At 42.4% G+C, this 25,306-nt stretch overlaps 1 protein-coding gene across 1 annotated transcript in view; it reads left to right on the top strand.

Moving 5' to 3' along the window:
- Window positions 1-25,306, top strand: part of Prkca (protein kinase C alpha) — a 478,497-nt gene that overhangs the window by 323,677 nt on the left and 129,514 nt on the right. Inside the window, exons 4-5 of the mRNA XM_008843200.2 lie at window positions 14,877-14,988; window positions 18,511-18,639. Of these exons, the coding sequence (XP_008841422.1) occupies window positions 14,877-14,988; window positions 18,511-18,639 (241 nt within the window). The remainder of the gene's footprint in view (window positions 1-14,876; window positions 14,989-18,510; window positions 18,640-25,306) is intronic.

Here is a 25,306-nt window from a genome sequence, read left to right as displayed (position 1 = left end):
TCCACTCCTTTTCAATATAGTGTTTGAAACTATTGGAAGAGCAATAAGACAAGAGAAGGAAATTAAAGGAGTAATGATTGGAAAAGAAGAGATGGAATTATCCCTTTTTGCAGATGATGTATCTAAGAGATGCCAAAAATTTCACCCGAAAACTCATAGAAATTATTAACACATTCAGTAAAGTGACAGGCTACATAATTAACCTACAAAAGTCTATAGCCTTTCTATACCAATAACAAGCAATCAGAGAAAGAGCACATGGAAACACTCTCGGTCACAATACCTGCAAAAAAATAAAATATCTCAGAATAAACCTGACCAAAGACATTAAAGAGCTCTACAATGAAATTTTTAAATCTTTAAAGAAAGAAATGGAGGAAGACATCAGAAAATGGAAGGACCTCCCATGCTCGTGGATTGGAAGAATTAACATTGTAAAAATGACCATCCTACCAAAAGTCATTTATAGATTCAATTATATAGATTCAATGCAATGCCAATTAAAATCCCCATGACATTTTTCACAGTTTTGGGAAAAACTATCCTAAGATTCATATGGATGCGCAAAAGACCCCAGATAGCCAAAACAACACTGAGCACTAAGAGCAATGCTGGGGGTTTTCTATACCAGATTTCAAGCTGTATTACAGAGCTATAGTCATAAAAACAACATGGTACTGGCACAAAAATAGACCTGTAGATCAATGGAACAAAATTGAAGACTCAAATATGAGTACATGCCCTCCCCAGTCAAGGATTTTGAACCGGGATTACAGTATCAGGCATGAAATTCCCTCTATGGATCAGGCCTCAGATCCAGTCAGAAAGGGATTAGTTACCCCATAACAGTCCTTCCACTGTTTGCACCAGTGTGCATGTCTTGCCTGGCAGGTAGGTATTGCAATAGGCAGGATCTAGCACTGGGTAAGACCATTGATGCCTTTTCTCCCACAGCAGCCTGCATAGCACCTCTCTGCACTGTGAAAACTAGCCAGAAAGTTCCAGGTCAGTTTGAGATTGGTTTCACTATATCCTGAATCCAAAGTATAGAAATCATCACATTTCAAGGACTTCTTAACTGTACGTATCTAGTGGAAACGAACAAACAAAAAATTCCCTTTGTTACAAAGGTTTTTATTAGCACTAAGCCCAATCATTAGCTTTTCTGATTAGTAAACGCTTCATCCTTCTACAGATCAGGAGGCAGTCTCCCATGTTTTTTATATCACAGGCCACCTTCTTGTTGAAATTTCTGTGGGTACAAAACATATTCCCATTCATAGACCAGTTAGGTTTTCTGTGGAATTACATTGATTTTAACTCTCAAATGCTGTGGGCTTGACCAAGAATAATAGACAAATCATCTTGCAGAAAGAGCAAACTGTTTGAATGTCAGGTATCACAGAGGCTGATTAAAAGCTCAGCCCAACTTAACCTTTCTGGAGCAGGCTATTATGGAAGGGAACACATACTCTACAACCCAGATTTACCTCCAGCTTGGTGATAGCTGGGCTCCTCTCCATTCTAGGGATGGTAAACTGTATTCTTTGACTTGCATCCCTTGATGTCATTCTGTTCGCCCCCCCCCCTAGTGGAGTTACAGGGTATCTGTCTTCCCGCTGCAGCTTAGACATATTTGCCAGAGTAGGAGTGAGAATCTGGGATCATAACAGTGTCATTCTCATTTTTGTGTCATGACAGGATGCTTCTTGGCACTGGAGGGAGTCTGGACTTCTGCTCTATGTCCATTAGAATTACATGGGGGAAGCTGGGGTGTCTCTGCTGTGTTTATCCTAATGTCAGCATGAGCCTCACTGCCTAACAGGTTCCAAGTATCTGCCACTGGCTCAGCATCTGGCTCAGAGATGGACCCTTTAACTGAATCAGAGGCATAGTTTGGGGCTGAGGCGATGGCTCAGTGCATGAGGCATTTGCTGCATAATCATGAGGACTAGAATTCAGATCCCCAGCACCCACATAAAAGGCAGGTGGGTGTGGTGACCTGCCTATAATCTCATCACTTGGGTGGTGGAGGTTGGGGATCTCAGCACAAGCTGGCTGGCTAGACTAAATCTTTGAGCTCTGGGTTCAGCAAGAGACCCTGCCTTAGTAAATAAAGTGTAGAGTGATCAAGGAAGACAATATCAACCTCTGGTCACCACATGCACACATGTACAAATGCACATGTGTACCCACATACATGTGAATCATGCACACACCCCACTCACATATGCATGCATAAAGAGAGTGTGGTTTGAAGTTCTGATCTTACCATGTAATAGCTATAGATCCTGGTTAAAATATGTGATTTTTCTGAGCCCATTTTTCTTTGTCTTTAAACTGGGGACTGTTTTTCTTTGGCCCTCCTTGAAGCTGTATCATAAGGTAAAAGGAAATAATGAAACCTTTGGAAGAAGGTGGATTCTGAACTTACCCAGCCTCATTTTCCACCTGTGCCCTTTGATGGAATCCCATTAGAAAGGATGAATAAACAAATTGGACATATATTTCTAAACGCTTGACCTCCAAGGGGACCTGGGGGTCTGGGGCTGCCTTTAAGTCGGTTTCCCAGGCTCATAGTCTACTATCTGGTTTTGTCACATTTCCGTCTTCCCTTTTAAGGTGAAATTCCAAAGTTAAACTAGTTAACAGAGAAAAGATAAGATTTTTTAGAATACTAATAGTTATAGTGTTTCCATATCCCCAAATAAAAAGAACGTTATCCTTCAGGGCATATGTGTAAGGCACTGAAAGCCCCACACTTCTGCTCCCTCTCATTCCAAGCACCTTACCATAGCCTTCTCTGCAGAGGGGAACATGAAACAAGCTAAACACAAATGTTTGATACAGGTACAAATATAAGTGTATCTACAGTGATGTTTTTGTTAGGCGCTTGTTTTACATTTTTAAAAAATCCAGCAGAAAAAAAATGAATTTCAGATTTGCATAGTTTTCTGCCCCCTCCCCGCCCCAGAAAGCTTAAGCTTTGCATTTTTATAAGAGCTGAACAAATCATGCCAGTGAGTTCAGATGTAGGCTTGGAGGTCTCTGGGGCATCTCAACAAAGACTGCTATTTTTGTCACTGTTTTGGATTGAGTTCTGGAGGCATCCCTTAAGATGCACTTAAAGTCACAGTTGGAGGGAAGTGCATTGGTGCTGCCTCCTATTGTTTAAGGAAAGGGAAAGAAGTGTAAGGCAGGCATCCTTCCATCCGGAGATGCTTAGACAGAAACAAGAAAGTACAGATCAGATATAAACAGGCCAAATCTGAGCACAGCGCACCTGTACTTGGGACAGTGCTTTTCATGAGTGATGGTCAAGGTAAAAGGGCCTTTTACCCAGTCACATCTGTAAAAGTTTATCAGTGTGATGCTAAGTGCCCAAGGAACTCAGAGCAGACTAGAAATCCATGTTTGCTTGGTTCGTAAGATGTTCTATTTTTAAGGTTTGGGACCAGCCATCCTTAACTAGCAAATGGTTGGAGATTGACTATCCAAAACTATGATAGCACCTTCCTTGTTTCTCAATTCCCAATATTAGAAAAGGAACAAAAGAGTATCACTCAAAAGAGCAATAAACTCTCCAGGGAAACTGAGGCAGGAGGCGTTGAAGGCCTGCCTGTGCTATAGAGTGAGTTCAAGACCAACATATGCAACTTAGTGAGACCCTATCTTAAAAAATAAAAAGTAGGCTGAGCATGACGTCTCACCCTGTAATCCCAGCACTCAGAAGGCAGAGGCAGGAGGATTGCTGCAAGTTCAGGGCTAGCCTGGTCTACATAGCTCATTCCAGGCTAGTGAGGGCTACATTTAAGACCTGCCTCTAAAATAAAAAAATGTCAGGTAACTTTTTTTAAAACAGGGAGCTGGAGATACTGCATGCATAAGACCATATCCCTAGTATTACTGAAACAAAAGCAACACCACCTCAAAAATGAAAAGCAACAACAAAAGGACTCTTAAGGATCCAGGAACTGACCACAATTGTAGAGAAAAGAAAATGAATGTGAGTGGTCACTAAACAGATGGGGGAAGCCTGCCTCATAGACAGATGGGCACCCTAACAAAAGTCAACAAAACCCCAGAGCTAACATGTCACTCTTTCGATAAGATGGAAAAGGGGCTACTTTCAAGCTTATCCAGAGGGGTCAGTACCGTACCATCCAGCTCAACCAAATCGCCAGATCAAAATCAGAGTCTGCCCTATTATAATGGATGGGTAGCTCTTACATTTAATAGTTTATGTTCATCTGTTTGGCCCAAGATTTCCACTTCTGGATTTTTTTCCCAGGGAACTGACAAGACTCTTGCTCAGTATCTGTTCATAAATGCTGCTACTTGTGTTGTTTAAATGACTTTTCAATTTTTAAAGTTTTTGTGTGTATGTGTATGTGTCTGTGTGTCTGTGTGTGTGTGTGTGTGTGTGCGTGTGTGTGTGTGTGTGATGGGGATGCCCACAGAGACCAGAAGAGGGCATTCATTTCCCTGGAGCTGGAGTTACAGATAGTTGTAAACTCCCCCATATGTGTGCTGGGAGCTGAACTTGGGTCCTCTGCAAGAGCAGTAAGCATGCTGAACTACTGAACCATCTCTCCAGCCCCTGAACATGTTGTTTAAAACAGTGAAAATTTGGAAATAACCTAAATGTCTAGGAATTAGAAATTGACTAAGTCACAGTTAGATGTGACACTGCCTGATATTTAGTGATATGGAACAGGATTATTTGAACTGTTGTGTTTAAAAAAAGAAAAGAAACTCAACAGACCAGTATATTTAATATGATTCTTTAGAAAACACTCTGCCTCCCTGCTTCTCTGTCTTTCTCTGTCCCTCTCTCCTCTCTCTTTTTCACACCTAAACATTTACTCTCTTACTGTTTTTTCCTCTTTCATGTCTTTGTTAAGTTAAATACACCAAAATATCCATGTATAGTTTCTTCTAACTTTACCATCTTTTGTCAAATTCAGCAAAATCTTATCTAGTTTTGTTACAATGAATATAATTACCTATATAAATGAGCATGTGAATAAGTAATTTAAAATTCTTTTTAAAATAACTAGAATAATATTTTACCATAAGCTATTTTTTTTAAAGTGTGGTTAAATCCAAAAAGATTGTCTCTGACATGGCTGGGAGGAGGTCACTGCTGGGGAAATATCCATAGAGAATAATCAACAGTCTGGGTGGAGGATCATAAGTATCTAAAGAAAGAATCTTACCCATGTGGACTTTGCTGTCACAAAAAGACAGGGTTACACTTTCTGACCCCTCCCTGTGTTTAATCAGATGAACAAGTCCCAGCTCTGCAGTGAGGCACAAAAAGCAGCCTCCATGCCATTCATGTTACACTTCTCAAGTATGATAAAAACAAGTGACAAATCTCAGGCATCTTATCTAGCTAATACCAAATATTAGGCTTCAAAATTCATCCTTGATCATAACTGAATAGGGGACAGGGCATCTCACAGGATGACCTAATTCTGTCTTTAATAGATTAAATGAAGATGATGGGATCTTGGAGCCTGCTGAATAAATACATTTCTATTAACTTCTGATTTGTTCTCAGATAGCCCTGTAAATGTGGCCATGAATATTTTAAGGCACATACAAGTTTGAAGAGGGCTGGCAGGGGTCCACATAATTAGGATGCTTTCTTGTATTCCTGTTTTATTTCCAAGCCATAACATTGGAATCAAACATATCTGTAATTAGCATGGACATATATTTGGTGCTAAAAATGCTCTAAAACTTTAATAGCAGAGATATTAGTGGTTAGCAGGAGTCAGGAGTGTGAGCATATGACCAGAAGAGGGAAAAACCATGGGAATGTTTAGTAATAGAGCAGTCCTATGTCATGAAAGGATGTGATGAAGCCTCATGGAACTGTGCACAGAATGAGGGGGATGTGGTCCATGTCAGGTCTGTCCATAGCATTGTACAAACATCTGCTTCTGGGTTCTGATCACACAGTGTACTGTGTAAGATGTTAGCACTAGAGGAAACCAGGTGAGGAGGTCCCCTGGAATTCTTTGCATGCTTTTAAAACTTACAAATCTAATAAAACATTTACTACTTCTGTATATATAAACCATCAGTGTTTCTTTGGAATTTGAGAGATGTGATGGATAAGACATTGACATATATATCAGTGTTTGAAAAATGGTGGTGACAGATATAAGGTATTACAAAATAGAAAGATGTAGGCTATAACACAGCTTTTTAATAAGAGTTTTTATGTGTGTGTTTGTGTGTCTCTGTGAGTATACACACATGGTGTGCAGGTGCCCGTGAAGCCCAGAAGAGGCCATCAGATCCCCTGAAGCTGGAGGTACAGGTGGTTGTAAGCCCCCCAGTATGAGTCCTGGGCATGAACTCGGGTCCTCTGGAAGAGCAGCAAGCACTCTTAACCATGGAGCTTTCTCTCCAGCCCGTAATATAGTGTTTAACTAAGATATAAAGTGTGCCAAGTGCAGCACAGTTCTCTCATGGCGATATCTTCTTTTAGGCAAATTGCTGGAGAAACAGCAGACAGAGCCCATTCATGATCAGATGTGGCAGTTGTGCCTCGGCTTCTCTAACACATGTTCAGCTGGGCCCTATGGTTATTTGAATTGCAGGGAGAGTATATGAATTGGTTTGTTTTTTCATTAAATTTTTCCAGAAAATGTTCAATGTGCCCTTTCCTTTTCATTTCTGAACTGATCTGTCCCCATACTTCCCCAGAGGCATTTAATTTACAGATCTATGTAGAGAAGCCACGCCATTGTTCTGTGGAAGAGGGGTCCCATTATGTTTCTGGTTTTGACATAAATGTCGTTCAGCCTTATGTTTGATTTTATGACTTGCTTGTTTTAATCAGGCAATAATTCTTAGTGTTCAGTCCATGTTACAGAAATATCTAGCTCATTTGATTTAACGGCTGTGTAATAAATATTCCATACTACAAATGTATTACAGTTTCATCATTGCCTTGCTGGGGGAGATTTATCTAGTTTTTTTAAGACTTGGTAGCATCACATTTAATGACAGCAGCATCTTGCTTACCTGGGCAAAGAATCTGAAAAAAACCTTTCTACTAGTGAAGCTCAGTTTGACAAGTCAGCCCAACTGTAAAGATGACTCATTCATCAGAATAAAATGAGGCTGCATTACAGAATGAAAATTAATTCCTGTCACCAGAAATTGGAGTTCCTTCTTAAAACAAGCACCATCCGCAGAGAAACCAACCTGACCAAAGGCAAAGTACATTCTTTAAGTTTTATTTTTGGTTTTTACAACAGTCTCATGCATCCTAGGCTAGCCTCAAACTTGTTATGTAGCTGAGGATAAACTTGACCTTCTAATCATCCTTTCAGAGTGCTAGGATTAGAGGTGTATACCTCCACACCCAGGTTTTTATAGTTCTGGAGTGAAACCCAAGGCTTTCTGCATGCTAGGCAAGCATGTTACCCTGAGCTACATGTCTAGCCAGCAGTGTACATTCTAAAGCTCAGATAGAGAGGGCTCCTGACTAATCCAGCTTTTGAGAAAGGCTGTGAGAGCCCCTCTTAGTAGATGAGGCACAGTGTCATAATCATTCTGGTTTTGGTAAGACCGTCATTTCTTGTTAACAAAAAATTTTTAAAATAGAATTTTTTGTCTCATGGATTTCAAAAAGGAGGAAAAGCCTGCTTCCTCAGAAACTTCAGGATGCCAGCTTCACCCTTGGAACAGTGTTTTCAGTGTTGCTTATATAGTCATCACGTGGGTGACATTTAGACCCAAGCTCAGCTTCCAAGTATGATTCATGAGAACACATCAGATGGTAAAAGCAGGGAATTTTCCTTGGTATTTAGAGGAACCAGCTTGGAGGAGATGTGTAAAGAAGTTGTGCCCCAGAGCATCACTTGGTTAAAAACAGCCTTGCCGAGATATTTAGAAAGCCTGACCCCTGGGCCTTCAAGGACAGGAATTTGAGTCCTCTTAGAAATCTCCAGGGCATTTGGGATATGGGTAGAAAATGCAAGGCAGAATGACCCCCAGCTAAAAGCCTCCTTCACCTTACTCATCAGAGAAAATGGATCTGTTCACATAGACCCATCCTCATTGCCAGAAGCACCAATTCCTCAAGAGGTTTCACTCTGCTCATGGCCAGACAATCACCGCCTCGGAAGACAGAGATTGAAAACTCACCTAGAACACATTGCTTCCAGGACTGGTATCGAGTTCAGGAAGGAAAGGGTCTAGAAAGTCCAAAGGTCTGTCGGCACCAAAATCTGTGCCATGTAGATCGATGGGCTTGTTTTTAACCAATCACAAGTGATGATGGTAATGACCCTGCTGCTGCTGCTGATGATGATGATGATGATGATGATGATGATGATGACGACGACGATGATGATGAAGTCTAGGAAAAGTCTTGGTAGAAATGTTGAAAAGTATTTCCAGGAAAAGTTATTAAAGTTGCTATATTATAGAACTAAGGAATAAAAACAGACTAGCAATTGCTTTCAGTAGGACTTGCATTTTTTTCATTGGTTGTTTTTTGGAAAGACATCCAGATTTAGATTTGTGAGTTAGATTTCATCTGTGCCTATGAGAAGTAAGTAGCATATTCAAAGCCTTGATTTTCCCCACAGCCACATTTACAGCAGAAGTGTCTGAGCTGAATGTTTCCCGTCTCTTATAACATAATATCAGGCTTGTGATACATGACAGCAGGTTTTATACTCTCTTTAAGGAGAAGCTGTCAGTGCCTAAGGAAGTAAGAAGGAACATTAGCATGTTTTTCACTAAAGGGAAAAGGCTTAGTAGTGGGAAGAGTCACTGTTAAAACAGCCATTTCTTCGTGGCACTAAATATGACCAAACTTGCCACACCTTCCATATGGGATAACTTTCTAGAACCTTTAAGTAAAAAGAGTGATAAAAGTACACTTTTTTAAGGTAGTTCTCACTTTTGTACATAATTTGGTGAAAGTGTGCCATGTAAGAGACAAAATTATGTTAGAGGTGACCTGGGCAAATTTATGCACTCAGGTAGCTTTGGTCCAGAGAAACTTTGTTTCTTTTCCCTTCTTGTGTTACTTTCTAGGAAGCTCAGAGATAAAATTGATACTTAAAACTTTGATCTAGGGGGCTGGAGAGATGGTTCAGTGGTTAAGAACACTGTTCTTGCAGAAGACCTGGGTTCAATTCCCACACCTACATGGCAGCTAACAACTGTCTGTAACTCCAGTTCCAGGTGGTCCAACAGCCTCTTCTGTCCTCCGCAGGCATTGCACGACATTGTGTACTTACCTACATGCAGGTACTACATTCATACACATAAAATAATAAATAAAATATTTTAAAAACCAAAAACTTTGATCTGGTTGTATCATAGTTGCTAATGTAGCAATGTTTGTTAGGACTTCTTTTTCCTTTGTTTAAGACTGTCATGTCAGTGTGTATGTGTGTGTGTGTGTGTGTGTGTGAGAGAGAGAGAGAGAGAGAGAGAGAGAGAGAGGGAGAGAGAGAGAAAGAGAGAGAGAGACAGAGAGACAGAAATGGAAGAAGAGAGGGAGGAAGAAGTAATTATCATAGTGGCAAAAATGTGATAAGTGTCATATAAAGGATAAAATTCTTGAGGATAGCGAGGGAGAGGAATCGTGTCTGGTGTAGGCCTTTGGAGTGGCCTCTGCAAGGAAACCATCCTTTCTTACTTCTGTAGCTGCAGCAGCAGGTAGAATCTTGGCCTAAGGTGGCTATGGCAGGTAGAAGCAATCATAGGTAAAGACAGCTGGATGCTGTCACCAGGAGAAAGTGCTGCCAGTGCCAAGGCTTACAGTTGTAACAGAGTCCCAAGGCTACTCAGCACCCTGGGACCAGCGACATGACACTTAGACGTGAACACACACAGGCTTCAGCTCCCTCCATGGCCAGTGTCTCTCCACACACTTCCCTAGCCACATAGCCTCCTGGGAATCCCTGCCCCATCTTTTAAACCTCCAGCTCCTAGCACCACCTGGAAACTCAAAGCCATCACACCTTTCACTCTTCCTTGACCCCAGGCTGGCTGCACACCCGGATGAGCCCATCAGCCTGGGTTTTGAAATGACTTTGTTCTAAAAAACTGGTCAGAAAGGTTTAGAAACAGTGGGTTTCCTTTACTTAGAAAGGAACTTTCTGATCCTACTTTTTGGGTGGATCTTTGGAATCATCATCCTTACCGCTTAATATGAGATCTAGCAGTTACAGATTTCGTGACCAAGAAGCAGCTGTTCTACAGGAGTTCCTGCTATTTACCCAGCAAACAGGACAGTGTTCCTACCCAGCACACAGTATATTTAATTCATAAGTTGTACAGTGAACGTCCTCGTGTTGGAGAATCTAGAGAGCCCACAAAGCCTGTGTTTGACTGATGAAAGGGTGGCAGCGGATCCCCACACTGCTAACATGCTGTGGTTATGTAAGATGTTCTCACTGGGGAAAGCTGGGTGAAGAGTGTCCAGGAACAGGCTGTACTAGTTTTGCAAATTCTTGTGAGTCTTTAATGATTTCAAAATAAAAAGATTTGGTTGGTTTTTTGTTTTGTTTTGTTTTGTTTTGTTTTGTTTTGTTTTAAGTAACAAGACAGAATTGAAGAGCCGGCCCATCCAGTGCAGTTGTTTCCAATTTTAATTTCAGCATCAGTGTCCCTCCTTTGTCTTCTTCCATCGCTACCCAGAGCAGTACTGCCTGACAGCCTTTGAAGTGCCCTTTGAAGATTCATTTTAAAACGCTGTTTCCAGCTGGATGTGATGGCACACACCTTTTAGTCCCAGCACTTGGAATGCAGGGGCAGGCATATCTCTGTGAGATCACGGCCAGCCTGGTCTACATAGCAAGTTCCAGGCCAACTGAGGCTACAGGAAGATTCTGCCCACCCCCCACGCCCACTGAAAAAAAAAAAAAAAAAACTATTCCCACCCTCATGGCTCCAGGATCTAGAGGAGGAAACTGAAGCCCAGAGAGGTCAAATGCATTGCTCTTCAGTGACTATGGCAGAAACACAGCCCGGGAGACTTTGAGCTCTGGTGGCTTTCTGAAATCATTGTGAGTCCCAACTCCTTAGGTAAGGCAGTAGCCTCTCCTGTCAGGCTGGGTGAGATTGATCACACTGGATGAATGTCCACGTTCCTGCCTTCTGCTTCTGTGGTATACGCAATGGAATCATCTTGACCTTGACAGTCAGGACCATGCATGGGGTTGTCTGGGCACCAAGCAGTTCCATAGTCACCACTTGGGGTGATTGACAAGTGACTTCCTGAGGGGGCCAGGCGCAGAGTGCGGAGAGCAGGACTGAAGAAGCACTTCCCTGCTTCACCTCCATTCTGAGCACCAGTGAGGACGGGGCATCACCCAGCTTTCTTGTTGCTTCTACTGCACCCTAAGCTTCCGAAGTATTTTAGAGAAACCTGGGGTATTGTGACGTTTACTTCCACGACTAATATAATAACACGTCTTAAATATGTCCAGCTGTTGTTAGGTTGTGAACCTTTCTCATACACTGCCAGTGCTAACATGGCCACACTGGCTTTATTTCTGCTTTATAAATAAATGACATGCTGTTATTGCTTCAGGGTCACAAGGCTGTAGGAGGGCTAGGGTCAGAATACAGGTCCCAGAAGTCCTGGTAGATCTTTTTGGATAAGAGCCTCTCGTTCTCAACAGAGATCCTGTCATAAAGCGTCTGCACACACTTAATGATGGTCACCAGGCAGATGGTGATATTAATATTGTCATCATGATTCATAAGCGGGATCCACAGCCACACATGTACTTTGGGTACTGAAGGACTCTAGGACTTGGTGGCTCTCCAGGCATACATAAGAGGTGGCAGCAATGACTTCCGCTCTTCCTCCACCTCCCAACACAGTTAGAGTCTGCAGATGCCATATGGATGACAGATGAGCAAGGAAGTTAGGTCTTCCTGGAAGTGAGCCTTGTTACCCATATGCCAAATCAACAGAGATCTGTGTGACAGTCAGTTGGTTGGACAACCATCCCAGGGCTGGCAGCCCCACACGTACTCCAGAGGGCTCAGAGTGTGCTGCCATTCCTGATTGATTGTCAGTTGTTGATGCCTTGTTTCTGTAGGGAAGCTGGCTGCTTGTTTCCTTCCCCCCAGCATCTTCTTTGTCCTCCACATTGTAGGACATGACACAGTCTTCACTGTCAACACAGGTACAGTTAATTGGTGCTGATGCTAGCCTGATCCTTCAGCATTCTGTCTCATGTCTTGGATTCTAAAGAAACTGATTGTCCGCTTTAATGTTGGATGTCAGAGGCTGCACGTCATTCCATCCTCATAGCTGATACTTGCTAGGGAAAATAATTCCTCAGGGAGAATGTTATATTTTATACCATGAGAGAGGCATTTAGAAGGCCAGCTAGTGGCCTGCTTCAAGAATATTGCTAATAATGGACTGGCAAGATGATTCAGCAGATAAAGGTACTTAATCGCCATGCCTGATAACCTGAGCTTGATCCCTGAAACCCCCATGGTAGAAGGAGAGAACCAATTGCCACAAGTTGCCCTCTGACCTCCATCTGTGCAATGTGGCATGCGTGTGCACACATACACGCACACACAATAAATAAATAATAAATAAATAAATAATAAATATTGCTAATCATCGACACACGTTTTCAGCATCTACTGTGAGGCCCTGCTGCATGTCTGTGAAGTGGCCTTCTAAAACAGTACTTCTCAGTCGTTAGTGTACCTGCCAACCTTTGGATAATCCCTTGGGGCCTATTAAAACAGACCAGAAAATGGTGGCATGCACCTGTAATCACAGGACCGAGGAGGCTAGCAAGACAGTCTTGAGTTTGAGGCCAGCCTGAGCTACATAGTGAGACCCTGTGTCCACAAAAAAAAACAAGGAACAAGCAGGGCGTGGTGGCACACGCCTTTAATCCCAGCACTCGGGAGGCAGAGACAGGTGGATCTCTGTGAGTTCAAGGCCAGCCTGGTCTACATAGTGAGTTCCAGGAAAGCTGGGGCTACAGAGAGACCCTGCCTTAAAAAAGACAAAAAAAAAAGGAACAAGAGAGGGAGGAAAAGAGGGAGAGAAAAAGTAAGGGGGGGGCTAGGGAAGGAGGAAAGAACCTACACTGGGTAGATCTCTGAAAACTCACACAGTGGGAATCTGGTGGTCAGATGGCAGCTCTGACAGAATGAGCCTGCCATGTGACTTTGGGAGGGAAATAATTGCAAGGAGAAGGAGATGTACTCCCCTTTCCCACATCCGGGCAATGCATCTGAGTGCTTGGTTTGCTGTTCTTTAAAGCTTTCTGGACAAGTTAAGTATTCTAGAATTTTCTAAATTATCGCTTTAAAAAGTAGTCATAATCAGTCATTGGGGATATATGTACCTCATGTTCTAGGCTCCAATGCAAACCAAAATGTAAATTGTCTCACAAAGTTAAGGAATTACTTTTGGAATACTCTTCAGCCTTTGGCACCCAGGCTCTTAGAAAGTCAAAGCCAAGAGCATCTTTCTTTGTGTCTCTTTGCACTTTAGCAGCTCTTGTCTACAGGAGAGTTCAGGCTTAATGTGTCTGTGTGGAGCTCTGGTCTTCTGTTCCTCCCAACCTTGTTCCTCTGTGGTCTCCCCTAACTTAGTTGAGCCAGTTATCCTTACCACCGTTCAGGCCACAGAGCATTATTGGAGAGGAAGCATTTATTTCATGATGGGTCCTGGTATGTACATGTTGAATGTAAATTATTTTGTAGTTCAAATAGTATATAAAGATCCTTTGGCTTAACCTTCTCCTTTTGCATACTAGTAAACAGAAGCCTACAAAGCTAGGGCCTGAGTGTGGTGATACATCTTTAATCCCAGCATTTGGGAGTTGAGGAGATACTGAGACAGGAGGATTGAAAATACAAAACTAGCCAGGGCTACACATTGGTTAAAAAAAAGGAAGCTAGAGAGCCTACCTGCTTTGTCCACAGCACACCCATCCTGCATAGACAGCCCTTCTAATAGGGCAGCCTTCTGAGCACTTTTCTCAAAGATCAGTTTGCTTTGTCCTTATGACAACCACATAAGATAGTAGGACTCACTGCCCAGCTTGAAGCTGAGGCAGGAAAGAAAAACCATTTGTCTGGAGTCAAAGCTCAGGCAGAGACTCCAGAATCCAGGCTCTTGGCCTGCTACAGCATGCTGCACATAAATTGGGTTTCCCTGTCTGTAATCTGTTGTGAACTGAGGAACTGGCACCTAGAAAAACAGACATCTAGTTACAACTTTGCACTATGTGTGGTCTGCTAGAGGAAGTAATGAACCACGCTCGGGAAGGGCTGCCTCTGTGGGTGTCCGGTTTTCATCTAGCCCACTGCCGTTTCCCCGTGCACATACACAGGCTACTGTAGAGACAATGCAGAATCAAGAGGCCCCAGCAGTTTCAGGGTTTATCTAATCTCACAGCCTATTGGGCATCTGGAAAATGTGTGCAGAAGATTTCCTGAAGGTTCCAGATCCCAGCTCATTCAGGTTAGCTTCACAGTCACACCATATCCAGTGACTGCTCTCTGCTACAGCGAGGTGCTGGGAGACAGACACGTGAATCGTTTAAAATACTAAGTGTGCTTTCCTGGACTTGGATGACTTCAGTGACAGTTTTCATGGAACCTTGTAATTGGTTTGTTCAAATTACACTCTGTAAAGGGAGGAAACACAAGTATTTGTTACATTAAATGTGATATGGCCAAAAGTCACAGATACACACGCTATCATGTGACTCTAGGAAATAGTACACAGTCTAGTACTACCCAGCCTGGATGATGAAGATAGGATGTAAGCTTGACTTAACCAAAAATTCCAAGCCCTTTCACATCTGGAATGAACGTTCTTCTTCTCCCTCCAGGACCCCAGGAGCAAGCACAAGTTCAAAATCCACACGTATGGGAGCCCCACTTTCTGCGATCACTGTGGGTCATTGCTGTATGGACTTATCCACCAAGGGATGAAATGTGACAGTAAGTTTTCTTTTCCAGTAGATGGCCAGGCTCTGCAGCTCATGTCCGTGCTCAGTGCAGAGGGTTTGGTAATTTCTCACTACCAATTCACCAACAGAGAGAACTTGTTCAGACTTGGTTTAAAACTGTAGAATTACTCCCTTGTCCAAATTCTGGTTTATTAAACTACTTACTTGCCTAATTATGAGCCAGAAAAAGGCCACTTGGTTTATAAATGAAGCTAGTGGGTGCTGCCACTTCATTTTTATGTGTATGTGGCAGAAATCTTCAATCCTTGTAAAATGCAGGCTAGTCAAACCCAAAAGAAAACTCCCCACCTCCAGATTCCACATTTGGTTGGCTTCAAAATAAGCTAAGAAAGTATAGTCATTATCTTCCTGTGCTTCTAATTAGTGGGTGGACTGTGGAAAAATCCATCAGACTTCTCCTTAAAACAGAAGCCAAAGTGAGCATAAAACCCAGAAGAGCATCTTGCTGGAGCTTACTCACCCTGCCCGCTGATAAACCCATCACATTGACAGTAGTCCAGTCTAGAGGGCATCAGTGAGATTCACTGGCAGGGAAGACAGGAGGTCTCTTCCATTCTCTTTGGTTCTGTGTACATCCTCATCCAATACCAGGAAAAAGACAACTGCAGAAACTTTGTCCAAGTGTGAGTTTCCCTAGGCTATTTACTTAAGTAAAAATGCATGCTCTGGGGGCGTGAAAAGGCAGGTACAAAGCCTGTGTTTTTAATCAACAGGCAAATGTTATGGAAATGTCAGCATATTCTCCTTCATTGTGGTGCTGTACTGACCCCAAAGCTCTGCATTTGTATCCTACACAGTGCAAACACAGTATAAATGAGTTAGGATGCATGAACAACAGAGAGTCATGGTGCTCTCAGAAGGGATTGTTCAGTTTATACAGTTGTAGTTTAGCAGCTTTGTATCCAGACCGTTGGCCTCTGTGCTTCAAGAAACCCTTGGAGTCTGATGCATGGTTTTCAGGGTTTCTGCAAATGCTAATTGTTAGTGCATTTGTAAATGTATTTTTAGCTATTTTAAAACTTGGAATAGAGTTGGGTAGATGACTCAGTGGATAAAGGTGCTTGCTGCCAAGCCTGATGAGAATTGATACCTGCAGCTTGCCCCCTGACTTCTACATATATGTCATGGCATGTGCATGTAAACACATACACACATACACACTCTAAATAAATTTAATAAATAAATACATAAATATAAAATAATTGTTTAATTTGGAACAAAAATGAACACTCAAATGTGTTACATACATGCCAACCTTGACACAGTTAGACCCTGGGAAGTTTACATTGCTGGCCCTACTCAAGGGTCTGGCATCAAGTTTCTCCTGTCATATCCACTCCACTGAGAAGCATGTTCGGTAGGGAGGCTTCCTTTCTACATTTTTCCCAATTGCATAGTCTCTTCTATATGAAGCAGGGATTGTGGATACTGTATAATTTGAACATGATACAGAAATACATGAAATGTCTGAGATTGTTTCTAGTCCATTTTCTGTTGCTGTAACAAAATAATCCAAGACTGGTACTTTATTATAGAGTAGAGATTTATTTAGCCTGGGAAGTCTCAGACCAGGCCACAAACATGTGATACTAGCTTCTTGTTGTACTAAAACATGGTGAAAGGCCCCAAATGGAAAGATAGACCAAGGTGCTAGCTGAGATCTTTGTTCTGTTTATAAAACTATAATGCCACCATGGGAGCCCCTCACAATCTCGTATAGTCCTATTTGCCTCTAAAAGGCCCTGCCTACAAATGTCATTATCATGAATTTAGGGGTGAAGTTTCTAGCATACAAACTTTGGGGGCACATAGTAACTAGCATCCCTAATAGCTGGTTTTAGGGTTTTGTTTACTTGAATGTCATAATAGTAAATAAATGATACAAATTTGAATTTAGTAACTAAATTTTTGCTAATGGCATTTATCTGGTTTACATATTAGGATTCTGTTTTAGATTTTATTTGAGGGAAAAAAAAAAACTCAGTCTTTATCACTAAACCATTTTGAAAGCCATTGACCCAAGCTATTGCTTTTTTTTGTTTTTTTTGTGCACGCACGTGACAACCTTCCCCATACTTACCTTTGCCTGTTGTATGACTGTGGTCTGTGTGCAGTTCCACTTAGGGAAAGCTAGCCGCCACTTGTGTCAGCCGGCCTCTTAATTTGTAGAGTAAGAAACATGATCAGAGGGAACAAAGGAGCTTCCCAAGGTAGAAAAGTCAGTTCTGGTAAGCTAAGACCTGAACACAACCCAGTGCATATTCACACACACACACACACACACACACACACACACACACACACACACACCCTTTTACCTGTATTCTTTCCAAGGTTCTGGCATTATGTTCCTTAAATTTCAACTTGTGCCCAGGCATCTGAAGATAAGACTTGGTTAACCCAAGTTACATGAAAGTACAACTTTTCAACAGTCTTCCTATTGGCTACGACAAGTCTGTGTAAACAGAACCCTCACTGAATCCACGTTTGTAGAGTGACTGATGGTTTTTTTCTTACTGTGTCTGTTATCACACTTTCTGTGTTTAATTGCAGCAAGCAGGTCTTATTTGTGACTTTAAAAAAATGTACATTACCATGCTCAAATTAAACATGGACAATGAAAGGGTTAGGTAGGCTCTGCCTTGAAGATTGCAGGATAACCTTGTTAGCATCTCAGGGAGAGTGTGAGGATTCCAGCAGCCATTCCTTCCTCAGGAAGCCTAAGGTACCAGGAGGATGGAGCTGGAACACCCACATAGTCTCGTGTCTGTAGTCAGCCCTCAGGATTCTTTTCAAGGTTTCTTTGGTTCATTGCAGTAAGACTGATCCTTTTTTATCCTCCCTGTCTCGCCTACATAATGTCAGCCGTAAGGAATGGCTTCTGCCAGGCATGTATTTGTTTTACTTGGAATAATATTTAAATATTTGAAGACAGGTTTAAAATATCAAACACAAGGTTTTTCTTTTTTTTTTTTTAAGGCAACATACTTACACCTTCTTGGAACCACCGACTTAGTTGGAGAAAATTAAATTTTATGAATTTCCTATATTCAGCCCACAGATTGTCACTCTCTCAGTGGCGAGCTCAGGGAGGCAGAAGGAATTCTTTGGCAAAATAACATCTTCTGTTTAAAATTGCATATTATATGCCTGTGTGTACACAAGCTATTAAGTAGTTAGCCTAAATTCTCTACACATTTACCTGTGTCAATTTTGTTAAATATTTGAAACAGCCACAGAAGAATAAACTGGGATACTTTGCTTTGATAAGGCCTGAGAAAATGTGGGATGGATATTTTAAGGATATTGTCACTCACAGGAAGCCTGTGCGGGAAGGGACATCTGCTAACAGTACTTGATGTCACCAAAAACATTACAGCAAAGTACCACGTTAGGGGGAAACTCATTCCCACTTCTGCTCAGACACCAAAACATGGAGGCAGTGATGCCAGCCCATATGGCCAGCCTCACCCTTTGCTTTCTTGATTCACAGCCTGCGACATGAACGTTCACAAGCAGTGTGTGATCAATGTCCCCAGCCTCTGCGGAATGGATCACACAGAGAAGAGGGGGCGAATTTATCTGAAGGCTGAAGTCACTGATGAAAAGCTCCATGTCACAGGTAAGGCATGCTTATCCTGGAGAAGCATTGTTGGACAAAGGTCAAGGTGATGGCAAAGCAGGGTGCAGCTAGGCTGGATGACCTGGTGTCTTCCGAGACATTTACCATATAGAGCCCTCATCATCTCCAAGCCCTGAAGATCTAGTAAACACATTTTAGAAGACTGCTCTGTGCACAAGAATTTCCAAATACTCAGTGTCAAGCAAAGTCAAAACTATTGTGTGTATCTGGGCACTCTGAGAGCATGGTCTCCATCTTCTCCCCTAGTGACTGGAACAGGATAGCCAGTTAATCAAAATGTTGTTGGTAAGACTGGAGCTAGGATGGGGGAGGCAGATGGATGGATGGAGGATCTAGATGCTTAGTGGCCTTGGGCTGTGATGACCCGATAAATTCATCTCAGAGACAGTGACAGACATTAGGTGTCTACATACACTTCCTCAGTATTAGGTATGGTGTAGGTGCTTTGCATAGAATATCATAGAATACTACTTGATCATGAGCCTCATTTTCTGGAAGAGGCACAGAGAGATAGATAGCTTACAGCATTGCAGAGTTAGCAAGTAAGGTGCTAAGATGGAGACATTTGGCTCCAGAGTCTCTGCTTATAGTTGTCATGTGAATGAATGACCCAGCCATGGATGAAAATTCCCTTCATGTGGGCCACAGTACTCCTTCCGTGGGCCATGTCCAGATGGGCCCTGCCACCCTGACTTGCCCTCTGTTTTTTTTCAAGTCCATTTTCTGTTCAACAGCATACTCAAAAAAGTTACCCTGGGGTCCTGGTGGCCCAGGACCTATCCTGTGTCTTCAACATATCTCTACTTCTCTGAATCATGACCCAGTGCTAGGAACTGAACCCAGGACCTTATAGTTTCTAGGCCTATGATTTACCACTGAGCTAAATCCCCACACTCTGTGTTGGTTTATGATTTAACTCTCAGACAATAGCCCTTGGTGCTCCTTGTAGACTTCCTGTAAGCTCTTTCCTTGGCAGGTTCATAGGTCTTCATTTTATCAGGAAAGGTTTCCATTTGTATATAGGGGTTTCAAGTATCATAAGTGTTGGAAAGACTGCCTTTAATGCTAGTTATATGTAAATGACAGAAGATGTAATAGATAAAAGACTGGAACAGTCTGTTTAAGAAAAAAAAAAGGAAAGTAGGAAGAGTTCCAGAGAAAACTTACTTTGGGAAACATCCTCAGAGTCTTTTTTTTTTCCCCTTTGAAAAGTAAGCACACTTTTCTTTTAAGTCACAATGCAGAGAAACCAAACAGGATATTGAGGTGTCACTATGAGAAGGCAGCTTAGCTTGCCTCCGGATATGCTCATGGAACACTGACCACAGCTAATGGTCATAATTAATGGATTAGGGATGGAATCCCCATCAGGCACACACCTCTCTCTGAACTTTGGTGTTTTCTAGAAGGTCCTTTCTTTCCCCTAACCCATCCCTGTCATGCCCTTACTTTGGGGCCTGTGGCTCTCACCTGTACCTCCATCCACAGGCTGATGCTGTTAGTGAAGTCTCTCTCTGCCCCTCTTTGCACACAGCTCCTACTAGCACCCATGCTCTGCCTAGAGAGGAAGTAGGGCTCTTCCAGGGCCATGAACTTGGCCTTGAGAACATTTGCAGTGTCACAGCCTCACCCTGGTGTCTCCCTCCAGCTAAGCTTCTATATTGCCAAAGCTATGTATGCAGAGTAGACAGCAGAAGAAAGTTAGTGTGAAGCCATCTCTATAGGGAAAGGAGAGAGCTCTGTGTAGACAGATGGCTAGTGGCTCAGAGTGCTGTGCTTTTCCTTCCCTTTCTCTTTTTTTTTTTTTTTTCTTCTTTCTGAACTGTTGGACAGTGAACAGGCATCATGGGTCAACAGTCAAAGCTTAATTTGGGGTTTACCTTGCTTTTGTGAAGGGTATTTATCATAGCAACTGGAAACAAGACACCTGTTCTCTGAGCACTGTCCCATTGAAAATTAAGTTTCAACCTTTGGATACTGGGGAGTACCCCAAAATTTGGAACACAGCAAATAATAACAATAGCCACAAGTAATACTTAATAAGTGATTTCCACAAAAACAATACTTTCGTTGTTTTCAGATGAGTTTTCTTATAGCCCAGGCTGGCCTCAAATTCACTATAGCCAAACTGGCCTTGAACTCCTGAACTTCCTGCTGGGGTTACAGGAATGCACCACCATACCCAGCAAAATGGCCACTTCTGAGCACCTCTGTGTCTAACTTACTTAAAGCTATGAGGAAGTTTGCTTTAGGATCCTTTATAGAAAAAAATTAAAGCACAGGAAATACAGTAACTTTCTCAAAAACATGCAAACAGGAAAATGAACTGTAAATATATCAATGATGTGTTAATAGTATCAATAAGAATGGGAATCCATTTTTAAAGCAGTTACTGCACTGTGCATGTATCTCTGTGGTAAACCACTTGCTGAAAATTCACAAAGCTCTGGCTTTGATCCCCAGCACTACAGAAACAAAACAAAGATGCAGTTATTTATGAAAAGGAAATCCAGTCCTAAATTCAGAAAGTTAGACTCAAGGAAATAAATGGTTAGTAATAATACCTTGGAAATTTCTTTATTATCTCGGTGGTACTGGGGCGCAAACCTAGGGCCTTGCATATTCTAGGGAAGCAATCTGCCACAGAGCTGCATCCTACATCCTTGGTTTTTTGAGACAGACTCTCACTATATACCCCAGGCTAGCCTCCAACACATTCTCCTTCTGCTTCTGCCTCCTAAGTGTTGGTATTGTAGCATGTGCCCCCACACCTGGCTAGGAGTGCTTCCACATGTAGCATTGAAGAGAAGACATCAGACTTAGATTCTTTTCATTGGGAAGTGTCACAGGGAATGCTGAGCAAAGCTCTGCAGAGCAGTTCTGCCAGTGACAGGTTGATCCCATCCTGCTGTAAACCTGCCTATATGTTCTCCCAGCCGAAATAGTTCAAGCAAGATTTCATCAGTGCCTTCTGGTCACAGAATGGAGCCTTTCTTTGCACTATTGTTTTGTTGACCCCGCATACAGTCTTATAAAGTAGGAACTGTTCTTGTCCTTGTTTTAAGATGAACCAGGGGCTCAGAGAAGAGAAGGGAATTGGCCGTAAGTCAGAGAAGAAGGTGGGAGAGTTGGCTGGATCCCAGCTCTGCCTTTCAACCTCTAGGCTCTGAGCCTCCCTAGTCTCCCTTATTGAGTAGAGTCTCCTTTGCAACCAATAATAAACCTATAAATATTTTCCAAACTTGCATTCAGCACTCCGTGAGGTTCTTGAAGATCCAAACACAGGACTTAAAGCTAGTGGAGAAAACACTACCACGTGAAGGGATTAGAGAGCCAGCCAAGGCCAAGTGTCATTAAGCGCCAAATTATGTGGTCCCTAAATAGCACACTAGGGGAAGGGCTCAGGATGTGGAGGAGCCTGGGAAAGAAAAGAACCCCTGAAGGAGAAGGAGACTATAGGCTGTGTGTATTTGAAAAGAAGAGGGAAGAGAACTCCCATGGAGGGGTTAAATAGGATGTGGGAATAGTGTGGCTTTAATGAGAATGCAAATATGAACAATAAGCCATAATGAGCAGAGCTTATGGTCCAAATGCAAGCGATTTCTTAGAAAATGCATCTAGACCGAACCCCTGAGCAGCTGTGTTAATTGCTAGATTAGCTCAGTCCCCATTTCACCTGTATTGAATTGCTCACGTTGAAAATAATTTCCCAAGTAACATGGAGATTCCTGGTGGGAGTTCTGCTTTAGGATGGAAATCACACTTTTGAACTCAGAGGTGAGTTTCCTTTCTAACTTGCTGCAGTAGTGATGGGAAAGGGTTCTGCCCTCCTGGTATGTATGTGTACGTATGTATGTATATATGTATGTATGATTTATTTATTTATCTATTTATTTATTTATTGCCTTTGGGCAATGGTGCTAGATCTTATCAGAATAGTGTCATTCCCCTCCCCCCAAGCTGGTTTTAACAGGTTTTCTACATTCTTGTGTGCTTTTTTCCTTTGGTATGGAGTGATAAAAAGAAATTCCTCATGAGAAGCGATTTTTAATTTAATGTTGTAAGTAAATGGGGCAAAAGAAACACCACATGCTTCCTAACTGTTTGAGGAACAGGTCTCTCCCACAGATAGTTACCTGAAGAAGACCCCAATTTTCCCTACTATGGATTGTTAATGTAGCATGGAGATTGAAGTTCTAACCCAAGTTTCCATGGGGCAGAGGAGGACTTCTTCTGGGGTATGGCTCCTGGCAGCTGCAGACCCGTCTTTCAGAACTCCCTCTCCAGCTGTCGCAGTTCAGTGTCAAGGTCTCTCCTCCCCAGGTATTGAGAATGGCCACCATGTCACTGTGATTAAAACAGCACTCCCTCTGTGCCCTCTTGACCCCTCACTGTATGTTTGCTACAGAATCCAAGCAGTAAGCCCCGGCGTTGTGTAATAATTGGTCATTCTGTATTCAGTCATTTGTTCTGCATTTACTGAGGGTCTAGTTTTCTAGGTGTCTGTTGTGTAACTTTTTCCTGGAGAGATGAGAACAAGTGTCCCTTCCCCTAGATAGAACACCAATGACAGATCATAAGAGCCATTTTACCCAAGTCTAGCTTAGTGAACCAAAGAGCTTATTGGACTTGCTTACAGAAGCATGGGAGAGGGTTGCTTACCAGGTATGGTTGACCCCAAAAAGTTGCATCACAGAGAAGTCCCAAACCAACATGGGTGACAACATACTGAAAACTGCAAGATGGAGTCCCCCCTTCAGTTAACCTTCTTCCTGTAGCATCTCCTGAAACCACATGCAGTTGGGCAGTATTGCCTTTAGCTTGGAGGAGGCAATGCAAGAGGGAGGGACTGGCTGTACCCTCAGGTCAGGTCCTAGGACCATACCCCTTGTCCTTCTATGAAAGAATATTAGCTGATCTCATGAAGGTCTCTTGCAGATCATCACAAGCTGTTCTGATTTCAAAATGGTCACGTCCATGTCGGCATGGCGAACAGCATTCCACAATAGCTTCTCAACAGGGATGCTAAATGATTAACACAGAGACCACATCATGGAGTGTGTGGTCTTTATGGGGAGGTTGACATAAAAAGGAATGGCAGGGCAGCACACTAGGTCCCTGGAGATTTGATGGGAGCTTAGAGAAGGATGCCTTGACTCCTAAAGGAAGCTACAAGTGGGAGCTTCACACAGGAAGTGGCAGAGGAGCTGGAAGGACAGGGAAAGATGGGCACTCCAAGCAGAGATGCAGAATGTATTCGGGAAGCACAGTACCATCCGGATTTCAATGTCAAGTGAGAAGTGGAGAGCCTGGAAGGAAACTTGTCTCTGTAGTCATCACAGTCCACATGTTGCCAGGTCCTTAAGAGCCAGGTAGTGTAGGCTTTGAGTTCAGTTCCTCTTTGTTTACACAGGGAGACGTTAGTTGTGTATTTTCAACACACAGAGCATTTGTCTTGTCACCTGGGTTTCACGGCAACCATGGATTTACTCTGTCAGAGCTGATGATGGGGTACTGGAGTCACCCATAGTTTACTTAGACACTTAGTATAGGTACCTTTCCTAAGGACAGGCAGTTGTAGAGTAACATATCAGTGGGATGCCAGCATGGACAGAGGACTTGGACCAAGCTGCTTTATTTAAGGGGAAAGATGTTGGCTGGAGGTCCTTTCTGTTAAAGTCTTGCCTGTGGCATTTGGAGCCAGACTGACTGACTTGGAAACACAAAGAGTGAAGTAGCTAAGGAATCTAGTCCTTCCAGTTGGGGCAGGATGGGGATGCCAGGCAGGAGCCACTTAGCCTCAGATGCAACTTGACTTATCTATTGCTAGTGATGCTACACTTAGTCGCCTGGTTAAGGTGTCTGCATACCCTCCACTGTAAAGGCATCTTTTTTATTTGTACTCAGCGAGGAGTCTGATGTCATGTTTAAAGTTTGACAACCTTCCTCCCATAGAATTGGCTTCTGTTGAAGGGCCCTAATCCATTGTTACACTGACAACTGAAAAATGGTCATATCTAATTCTGTAATTTCTGTTTTCATCAACTGCTTTCTGAATAAAGAGCTTTCCCTTGTACATTCTGCTGAAGTATCAATTTGAGCTCACTAGTTGTTTTTTACTGTCTTTTTTTTTTTAATGTTCCAATTGCCCCAAATTTGGATAATGGGAGCCTTTTCAAATGGACCCTTGTATCTTTTTGACATAACACCTAGTTGTTGCTGTTTCTTTCTTCTTTCTTTTTGGAACACAAAGACTTACCTGGTGCCTTAGTCTTTTCTTCAAGGAACCTCATTTTTATTGTTGTAGTGTTTTGTTTTGTTTTTAAGTTGGAAATAACACTTAAAATCCGAGATCTGGGTGTAGAGGTTTCAGTACTCCAGGGTGTACTCCTTCCAAGCGCTTTCAGAAGACTGAAGAAGGTTCTCTTAATAACTCTACCTTGGTGCTTCCAGTTCTGAGCCTAATGCTGCCTTCTCACAGCTTATATTCCTGCCCCTGGTTCCCTCATTAGCACCCCTGGTTCCTAACTCATCAGATTGCTTGTGTATTTTCTCTATCTTCATATATACAGCAGAGTTCATAACTATACCAATATATACTAAAGTTCATAACATACCGATACCTTTATGAAGAACAAACTTCCTG

Source organism: Nannospalax galili, unplaced genomic scaffold, assembly GCF_000622305.1.
Source record: "Nannospalax galili isolate Female #2095 unplaced genomic scaffold, S.galili_v1.0 scaffold781, whole genome shotgun sequence".
Classification (NCBI taxonomy): Eukaryota; Metazoa; Chordata; class Mammalia; order Rodentia; family Spalacidae; genus Nannospalax; species Nannospalax galili.
Note: the sequence above shows the minus strand (reverse complement) of the source record. Positions and strands in the feature narration are given on the sequence as shown.